The sequence below is a fragment of the Merops nubicus genome, unplaced genomic scaffold (genome assembly GCF_000691845.1).
Source record: "Merops nubicus isolate BGI_N331 unplaced genomic scaffold, ASM69184v1 scaffold3854, whole genome shotgun sequence".
NCBI lineage: Eukaryota > Metazoa > Chordata > Aves > Coraciiformes > Meropidae > Merops > Merops nubicus.
This window is the reverse complement of record NW_008606069.1, coordinates 1-10,518: the sequence shown is the minus strand read 5'-3', so window position 1 is coordinate 10,518 and position 10,518 is coordinate 1. Positions and strand designations below refer to the sequence as shown.

At 48.4% G+C, this 10,518-nt stretch overlaps 1 protein-coding gene across 1 annotated transcript; it reads right to left on the bottom strand.

Annotated features, from left to right (window-relative positions):
* Positions 1 to 202: 202 nt before the first annotated feature.
* On the bottom strand, positions 203 to 5,981 carry LOC103772193 (phospholipase D1-like; the record flags this gene model as incomplete). Its single annotated transcript, XM_008939514.1, has 4 exons — positions 203 to 252; positions 1,954 to 2,067; positions 5,060 to 5,148; positions 5,871 to 5,981. Coding segments are annotated over 4 exons (364 nt in total), but the record flags the coding sequence as incomplete, so codon positions are not given.
* Between the last annotated feature and the right edge of the window lie 4,537 nt (positions 5,982 to 10,518).

Below are 10,518 nucleotides of genomic sequence, written 5' to 3'. Positions count from 1 at the left end.
TCCTGCTCAGGCAGGTCCTTTCTCTCCCTGTTCAACCGCTGCCAGGAGCAAGCCCAGGGTGGGATTCACGGGGAGGGGGGGTGGAGGTCTCGGCGCTCCCAGAGCTCAACCCCCACTCTAGACATTTTCTGGGGAAACTGATTTATGTGCTAGAGATGTATCCATCTGGCAGCAGCATCAAGGAGCTGGATAAAGCTCTTACCTTCTGTCTTTAGCTGGCCCAGGATGGAGTTTTCTCCTCGGCACATGGTCCTGGAAAGAAGGTAGGCAGCCGTCAGCACCACTGCCACTCCAGGCAATGGCATATGCTGAAGCAGAACTGGGCGAGGTGAATTGCAAACACAGATGCCTCTTAAATGCCCCTTGCAAGCAGAAGAAACATGGTGCCTCCAGAGCACACGCTTCTCCTGAGTGGCTGTTGATACAGCAAGGGCTGCTCATTTCCTCAGTGAGCTCTACCAACCCGTGCAGTAGCTGGGGAGTGTTTTTGCCTTCTAGGGCACACTGCAATGGTGATAAACGTCTTACAAAGAGGGCTGCTGCCACCTGTGCCACGGGCCTGGCTGTGAAATCACATCAAGGCAAGAAGTCAACGCGTGCAGAACACCAGGGCAGGGAATATGTGTGGTTACAGCTGGGCTGGAAAAGCCACCACTGGCATCTCATTCAAAAAAAAAAAAAAAAGAAAACAAAAAAAACCCAAGCACCACTTAGCCCATGGGCAGCTTCTCAAGACCTATAGTTGTCCTTGCAGAAGAAGGCTAAGCAGAAGGGCCTGCTTAGGGAGACGTGCTGCTTTCCTTCTGCTTGTGTCTCCTGCACCGCTTGTCTTTCTGGGGGTGCAATAGGACCCCTGCAGACCAGCACACAAGGGAGATTTCACTCTGGAGACAGCAGTATTCTCCACAGGGATCATGCCCTGGCCACACTCGTAACACAGCAGCTTTCCAGTAAAACCACCTTGCCTTGAGCCACTTTGCCTTCCTCTATAGCCATTCCCAGTGCAGGGCTACCTGGTACCGCAGCATCTCAGTCCTTCCCATGAGGCCTCATGGGTTGTAGGTACCCCCAAAAAACATCCATCCTAGAGCAGGGGGAGATGCCTCAGAGAAGGCAGCGTTGCCTTCACAGAGCCAACGGGCAGAGCCAGGCAAAGCACTGGCCAAAAAGGCAGATCTGGAGACAAAGCCCAGGGGCTGTGCATTCCCTCCTGGCCACAGTGGCAATGGGGGTGCTGCTGGATCGGTTTGGTTGGAAGAGAGATTTAAAATCATCAAGTCAAACTGTCAGCCCAGCACTGCCAGGTCACCACTAAACCATAACCCTCACCACCACATCTAGATGTCTTTTAAGTCCCTTTAGGGATGGTGACTCCACCACTGCCCTGGGCAGCCTGTTCCAGGGCTTGACAACCCCTACAGGGAAGAATCTTTCCCAAATATCCAACCTAAAACCTGCCCTGGTACAACCTGAGGCAGTTTCCTCTTGTCCTGCTGACAAGAGGAACCACAGTGAAAGCCACGGTAAGTGCCTAGAGGAGCCCACGACGACTGAGTGCAAGGGAAGAGATCTCAGGGGTAGGCCCAGATTCAATGAGCTAAAAGGAAGGCAAATGCACCTGGTAGCACTATAACAGATGCAGGGAGGAGCTGATGAGCCAGGAACTGGAGAGCTGGCATAGGGGGGCAGGGGGACCTACTATACCAGGGCATAGATTTTGCTGCAGTCAGCACTGGGCTTCCCCACTCAGCTCACCTCCCAGTGCACAGCCTGAGGGCAGCAGACAAATGAGCTGAAGCACCAAGCGAAAGCCACGTAAACATGTTTTCTCCCCAAACCCTGTGCGTTCCCGTGGACAACGTGCCCCGTGGCGCTGCCCTGACAGCGGCTGGAGCCTCGGGGAGCCCCCGCAGCACGGGGAGGTGAGCAGGGGGGTCTCCAGCAGCTCCGTACCTGTAGTTGAAGTGCATTATGGCCTGCAGCGCGTTGCCCCCGCCCGTGGAGATGTCCCCTTCAAAGCCCGGCAGCAGCGGGATCACCACGTACACTCGGAAACGCTTGTTCTCCCTGCAACGACAGTTGGGGGAGTATCAGCCCGAGGACGTTACACCTTCATAGGAGGTGAAGCTGGTTTCACTTTCCCCATGATGTTGGACTTGGTTTCCATCCAAGGCTACTACACAAACTTTAAGGGAGCAAAACGTGAAGCCTATCTCCAGCTTCAGGTCTTCTTCACCCGCCCTCAGTAGTTCAGCAAGTGCTCAGATCTTCAGGAGGAGGAATAATTTACTCTCAGCAGATGACAAAAGAAGCTAAAAGAAAAAACATTTTTACTGAAGTTCAAGGGCAGTGTGTTTTGCAGATTTTGTCTGCCACTGTATAGTTTTGAGCGCCCCGATAGCCCAGTCACATGGGTACTGGTGCAAACAACTGCCTAGCAGAGCACAGCAAAGATTACAGAGCTATCACAGGCAGAAAACCAAAATCTAACCTGACATTCCCACTATATCTTGGTTTTTAGAAGTCAGAAACGTCACAAAAGGTGGAAATAGCTCAGGACACAAGCAGAACATTGATCATTCAAGGAAAGCAAGTATGTCACTGATACATCACAACCCACAAAAACTCCGTTCCAGCGTTCCCCCGACTAAACCGTATCTGAACCCTGATCTGACTCAAACAAAAGCAACAACTGTGGCACTGCTCAGGGCTTTTCTTCAAGGCCGCCTCTGGGTTTTCTTTGCTGACAAGAGCCAGATGCATCTGCTCTGCCAGCGCCTTCCAGGCCCCCCTGGGTGTGAGCAATGCCCTGCCCTGCCCAGAGGAGGAGGAGGAGGAGGATGCTCCACTGAAGGCTGCTGCCACTAGATGGCAAGCACAGTTTGACCAGGACAAAACCATTTCAGGAGCTGTCTGAAAATGAGCCAGGCTGCAGTCTTTATTAAAACTATTCCTTCCTCAGGCAAGTTGTGCGTGTGAACTTAAAAGCATGGGAACCATGAAGCACTGGGGTCTTGTCTGAGCTGGGAGGGATGCAGTGAGGACCTGTGTTTCTTTAATTTCAGTTGGCACTTCCTTATAGCTGTGCTGTAACAGTAAATGAGCTTTAGTTTGTCAGCAAACCTCAGAAACAGTTAACAAGGTCTTACCCACACACCACAAGAGACTTTGTATAATGAAAAAGATCTACCAACAAAAGCATTCCCCAAAAAGCAGCTTGTTTGCCTAAGCCCAGTGTTTATTAAACTAGTCAGAGAGCCACCCATGAAAAAAACAAGAGGAAACCAAAAAAAAGAACTTTATTTGTTACATCAGTAGAAAATATTTAGTCTAGAAGAGTGTGAGGTGTACAAGCTTAACTAAAGACCTTCATTTATGATTAAACATCTGCCTGTCACCCACGCTGTTTTCCTGGGGCATGAGCATTTCCTTTGGAACATGAGCATTATGATATAAACCATTTAGGTCTGAATTTACTTTTAATCTTAGGCAAAGCCAAGCACTCTGGAGTGTGCAGAATTTTAATCTAGATTCTACTCAGTTAGGAACCACTGACGTTAATCTGGCACAATATTGGCACCAAATTCAAGTAGTACCAAAGTGAGTATCACATGTGAAAACGGGTCACTGAAGAATCTGTGACTCCCTTTTGTACTTGACTCTTCGGCATCTGGACAGAACAACACCCATTACATAAACTTCATAGTTTATGGAAAGGCAAATCCAGAGCTGCTTTCCAGGGGCCACCAACTGGCAGGGAGATGCCATGTCCAGATGCCCACCAGCCTGGAGGTTGCAACACCAACACCAGCAACACCACTTCCAGCAGTACTGGCACCACTCCTCACCTACCCCAGGTGAGACAATCCCTCCCATCTTTTCATCTTTAGCTGATTTCAGCTATTTGGGCTATACACTGCAGCTCACTGATTACCAGAATCTCCACCTTGTTACTCTGCCCTGTTGACAGTGGCAGAGCAGATACCACCCATCTTCTCCTGGGTTGAACAGTGCTGCTCTTTCCACAGTGCCTCTGAACAAAGCCTGTTTTGTGGCAGCTCCTGTAGCCTGGCAGACACTGTCCATACCACAGTGTCTGCCTCAGCTTGTTTGCCTATAGCCAAGTGGGAGCTCCCAAGGTCAAGTGCCAAAAATACAGAAATTTCTGTGACTCTGGAGAAAGCATCTCTGGGAATACAGCCCCTGCATACCTCTGGATAGCTACAATATGGAAAAAAAAAACTAATTGCAAGAAAATTCTCAATGCATGGCAAAAAAGCACACGAGAGATGACAAAAAGCTTAGAAAGGTTTCTGTATATCAGCCCAGCAAGAGCAAGACACAGTTTCAGACTACGACATACATGTATCTTAGAGACATACTCCAGGGCAGCAATTCAAGCAAGGCCTGGACTGAACTCAAGCAATTCAATCCAGGACCAGAGCAAGGACAAGCCACTACCTGTGGTGTTAATGCTAACACAGGGTTAGGTGTGCTGATATAAAAGCAGTGTCTGAACCATGGCTGGATTTGATCCACCCAGGACCCAAATGATGGTCCCCATGCAATGGCTAGAGGCTGTAAATACCTTCCAGCACTTACCAGAAAAAAGTTGTTCAAACAATAGCTGAACCCTGCAGTCAAATCCTCAAAATGCATTCACTTGCCCTATTTGAGGCCAATCCTCTCTACAGAGAATTTGAATAAACCACAAATCATAGCTCAACCTTCTCATCCATTAACTTGCCTTACCACACTGCCAAGGCTGGCTGGATATGGAGCAAAGGCGTCACTGAACCCAAGTATAAAGGATGTGGCTTTTAAACAGGTTCCACAGTTAAAAATAAATTTGCATCAGGATTAAGTCCAGAAAATCACCTTCTGGCTGCAAAGAAACCACTAGAGTGTCTCACTGCTGCAAACACGAGCAGATGTTTGACCCCAGAGGTTCTGTGCTGGAACAGCCATTGTACAGTTGTGTCTGTCAAGATATTATTTTACAGCACACCCTATAAAATGCACTTGGAAGCCTGTCAGTGCCTTGCTAGGAACAGGTTACCTGTGAGCTTTAAGAATCCTCTGAGCAATTGCATCGCCGATCTTGTTCCAGACAACTTTGTCATCAGCACAGCTAATAAAAAACTGGTTCTGCAGGAAGAACAAGCAGAGCTACTGTCAGACACTGCCAGCCACAAACATAGGAATACTTGCACACGTTATTTTAGACCAAGATCAACTAAAGATAGGAGAGTCTGTGTGGCATTTGAGTTGATACGTTGGGTTTTTTATTATTAAATGATGTGTGGGTCTCTGTTCACTTAGGGAATTAATTTAGTTCTTACCAATCCCACTCCTTAGGAAGTTCAAACAAAAAACATCTGAAGAAGAGTAAACAAAAAAAAAAAAAAAAAAAAAAAAAAAATCAAAGGGACGAGAAAGAGCATCTCCATTCAGCCAGCACTCCAACACAGGAGATTGCTGCAGCTCCAGGCTGTAGGGATGGGAGTGGGAGGTTCATGAATGCACAGAGGACACTGCAAAGCCACAGAGGAGCCAGAGAGACCACTGCACAGGCCGTGACAGTTCCTGCAGTTCTGCAGAGAGGCTTATAAAGGAGAGATCTGCTGCTGTGGTCAGGAAGCTGTCGGCCTGAAGTCAACAGAAACAGCTCCTCAAATTCAGAGCAGATTTTGTATTAATATCTACATTGTGATCCTTTTGAGTCCCTTCCAACTTGACATATTGTATGACATGAATCCAAATTCATTAAAAATTATGACCAAACCTCAAAAAGCAGAATGCCTCTCCTGATGGCTGTGAGCCTTGCCCAGAGCATCAGGACCCTCCCGCTTTCCCTCACTGCCACTCACTTCTATATATATGTAGTGCTTGCTGTTTTCTATCACGTTGACATAGGCAGTGTGGATGGACTCCTCGTGGTATTTAATGCCGGCCGACCAGTCAGCAGCAGAGCGGATCACCTGGAAAGCAAGAGATGAACACCTTCAGTCCTCCCCGACCCAGGATGGCACAGCATTACAGCTGAATTATTTCAAAAGTAATACTCTTCCCTGGCATCATCTGCCTGTCAGGATTTAACTAAATAAAGTGCAACATTCACCATTTATACTGTATTTGTAATAAGGAGAAAGGATGCTCAAAAACAGTATTAATAACATTTTTATTAAAAACATAAATGCCCTGTGTTATTGTCCTCTCTCCCTCGAGCAGTTTTAGACGTGATAGAAGCAGCAGAAAATGTAAGTTCCATTCTTGCTTAAGGTCTTACGATAAACTGCTTTTAAAACAACCTGAACTTCTAGGCCTTAGGGGTGCACATCCAACCAGTGATCACCTCTCTGGCAAGATCTGAAGCTGGTCTCCAGCTGGGGCAACGCGTTTTCCCCACGCACAGTCAGTCTGATAACACAGGCCCTGTCTGTGCCCTGGTCACTCGAGGTCATTTATTTCTGCTGCCAAATTCTTGCACAAGCCATCCAATTTGTGATGATATGACTTCTAAAACTCAGAGCAGCTCAGCTGCCCACACTTATTTATTTTTTTATGGGAAATCCACATTTAAACTAGATACTGTGAGATCCCCAGGGCATATTCTGCCCCTGCCTCTTGCAGATCTTGCACAAGAGAGCCAAACCAATGGGAGACACAACCTCTGGCCGTGCTCTTGGCCCAGCTGAGCCATCCCTATAGCAGGGAGCTTCCCGTCTGGAGCACGAGAGATGCTGTGGCATCTCCCACTTCTCTGCTCCGAGTCAAGAAGCAGCCCAGCTATGCCCTCAGTGACATTTTCCTACAAGGAAATGTTGGTTCTAATCAAGTGTTGGCAAAATATGTGCTCGGGGGAAATAATTACTTGTGACTAGGCTCTGTCTTTAAATATCGTCAGACAAAACCATGGAAACAATAGTCTGGAATGGTACTTCAGAAAATTGCAGACTGTAGCTTCCTAGTGTACAAAGTAATAGACAATTTTTTTTTTTTTGGCAGTTAACTTTGTCCATGCTCCACAGAGATACTTCCCTTTCAAGATAAGCTGCTGAGCCCTGCACTGAACCAAGTAACCTCCACACCCTCATTTACAGCAGCAGTAGCTGAAACTGCTTGGGCTGAGGAATAAATGTCCTTTTCTGAATTGGGAGCTCAATAGCAGCAAAGGCTCTTGCTTTGAAAGACAACTTTACTGCCAGAAGACAAATCAGTCCAAACTAGCGATGCCACTTGATGCCACAGAACCATCACAAAGGACCATCCCTTTACAGCACCATGGCTTCACAGAATCATTTCAGTTAGAAAAGGCCTTTAAGACCATCAAGTCCAACCACTCAGCTAACTCCACCAAGTTCACTGCTAAACTGTGTCCCTAGGCACCACATCTACACAACATCTAAACCTGTCCAGGGAGGGACCCAACCACCTCCCTGGACAGCCTGTTCTAATGCCTAACAACCCCTTCAGCAAAGCACTTTTTCCTAATGTCCAACCTAAACCTCCTGGCACAACTTGAGGCTGTTTCCTCTTGTCACTTGTGAGAAGAGACTCACCCCCACCTCTCTACAACCTCCTTCCAGGGAGCTGTAGAGAGCAATGAGGTCTCCCCAGAGCCTCCTTTTCTTCAGACTAAAGAGCCCCAGTTCCCCCAGCTGCTCCTGGTAAGATCACTTCAGCAGCCAGCGCCAATCACAGCACAGCTCCAAAGCCTCAGTGACAGGTGAGGAGGTGGCAGGACAAGGCCACCAGACAGATGCAGCATGAGGCCCGAGGAAACAGAGCTGTGTCCGTGGCACTCATACACACCTTGAAGTTCCATACACAAGCCTTCCTTCATCACTGATGTTTCACCTCACACCTCTGGACATCTTTCCTGTCAAGGTATTTAAAGTGAGCTGGTTCTAACCCAACCTACTTTCACAGGGATAAAAGGCCACACATTGCCCTGACCATCCAGAGCTGGTGTCTCCACGCTCCTTCTCCTCCTCAGGCTCCAACAGCAGCACCGAGCGCTGGTCTGGGCCTGTCATCCCTTTAACTGACACAACAGTAAAACATTTCATGTTTGCTGTGGGCTAGTGCACAAATCCTGAACAATGCAAGCTCTCACGCAGACTTCAAAGAGGGAAGGGCACGAGCCACTGCCAGAGTATGACATTGCCCTGGTGTTTACCCGAGGACCGGGGTATTGCCTCACCGCCCCGCGTCACGCTGGCTTGGGCTGGTGGCTGTGAACTCTGGACCGGAGACAGAGGTGGGGAGAGGTGGGCACGGCCTTTGGCCAACGGCTCTTTGACTCCCACAAAAATCAATGTGCAATCATGTGGCCATCGGGAGCAAAGCCCATGAGTTCAGATGAGCGAGGTTGAGAGACCACATCTGGCCAACCCATGGAGCTGACAAGCTCTTCTCCTCCCTCCCAGCCTGCACCTCCACGTCTCCCCAGGCAAGGACACTCATCCTCCCTGCCTGGAGAAAAGCCCTTGTCAGAGTTACTCCTGCTATCCCCACCCTCTGGAAAACACTCTCCTGCTCCTCTCCTCTGACAAAGGAGAGCAAAACCAGATGGTACAACGAGGCCAAAATCTGTTGCTGACAGGTCAGCGGCTCGGGCTCGCAGCATCACTGCATCCCTCACGGATCCTTTGTGTTTCCCCTCCTCTGATCTGCCCACAATTGAAGACAGATTTACAAAGCAGCTCAGAAACAAGAAAGCCACCAGCCAGACTTTCCTCAAGCACGCACAGCCAAGGACAGTCGCTGGATGATGGATTTTACCTCAGAGCAGTAAATTCTGCCTATGAAGTCCCTACACAGCATCAAAACAGGGATAAGAGAGGTCTGGCTGTTGGCCAGCCAAAGGATTTGGTATCAAGAAGAATTATACTGTTCTACCTTTCCTGGATAAAAAAGTTGGTGAAAGATTTCAGGGTACCTGCTAATTTCTGTGCTGGATTGTACCACTGAAAGGAGATGTGAGCACCTGCAGCCCTCTGGCCTGAAACAAATGTATTGGACAGGCAAGAGGTTTTATTTGTGTGACTACAGGAAAGGAGAAGCCATGTAGGGACATCTTGATGCACACCCTGGGAGCTCCAGAAAGTGGCAACTAGATGGAGAAGGAGCTCAGATCCAAGCTGCAGGTGTCCTCCCCACCTCCTGCAGCAGCCAAATATGAAAGCTTCATCAGGAGAGCCTGAGCCACTCTCATGACCCACCACAGGGACTTGAGGGATGCTCAGGGCACTTATGTCATCTGGGGAGCAATGGAAACCAGGCCAGTGTGAGCATGACAGAGGAGACAGCCAAAATTACAGTACATGCAGAACCATGCTGTGGAGCTTAAGGAATCATCCAGAGTTCATTACCCAGCTGCACACAGCCCAGGCCCAAGGGACCTGCACCCAAAGTGACCAGCCTGGGCACCCTCACTACGACCACCATTCTGGGTGCTGCAAATGCTCTTCTCCCACACTCTTCCCTCATACCAGGAAGGCTGGTACATTGCAGGGCAACATGTTTTCAGCCCAATATCATGTAGTTTTATTTATCTGGCACTATGCAGGGCTGGGCTACCCTGACAGGTTTCTAAAAGCTGCAATTGAACATAAATTAGAAATGAGCAAGGTAGTTTCAAATGAATAATTTACTAGACAAACCTGCTCTCTTTTTGCTGTTTACGGCATCGCTGAGAACAGCGCCTCATTTCCTGAATGTATCAGTTATTTACAGTGCCCCAACCACGTCATGACAAAGCCTGTTTTCAAACAGCTCACCTGTCCCTCAGCATTGGTGTAGTCACCATTTGAGCTTCATCCCTCCCTTCCATGGTCTGATGCCCTCAGCCAGCAGCTCTGCAGTACAGAGCAAAGGAAAGCTGGACCTAGACTATGCTCAGTTCAGTTTCTCCTTTGGGAGCTTACCTTTGTCCTACAGCAAACCCCATGAATCAGAAGTTGAGACTTATCTTGCTGGTAGAGCATACTCTGGGGAAACAAGACCCTCACTTCCATAAAGAAAGCTTCCCAAAAAAGCTGGTGTCACACACTCAGCCAGGGAGGCATTTACAGCCACAGGAAAGCAAGATGACGCCTGGAGTGAGTCTACTTCTCAACAAGCTGCAAGCATTGTTTTGGAGGCTGATTTAAAATGCCTGAGATCCATAACACAAGATCCTCATGCTGGCCATCCCTCACACCACACAGGGAGGAGCAGACAATGCCCTGGCAACCCACAAACCCAGAAAAATGCATCTCGTTACACTAAGCGCTCCCAAGCATGCTGTCATCTGGGTGGACCACTCCTTACAAAGAGCAAAGGCATGCAATTTTCCTGATTTTGGTCTAATGGCTCTTATTTCATACATCTTTCATCCACAGAGACGCACAATTGTTTTGCTGCTTCAGCATAACTAGTTTGACTTTGTATTCTTCAACAAGTCCCACATTTCTGCTGAGTAACAGTAGTATTCAATATATGGAGTGTTGGAGGGAAGGGAGGCCATCCAGA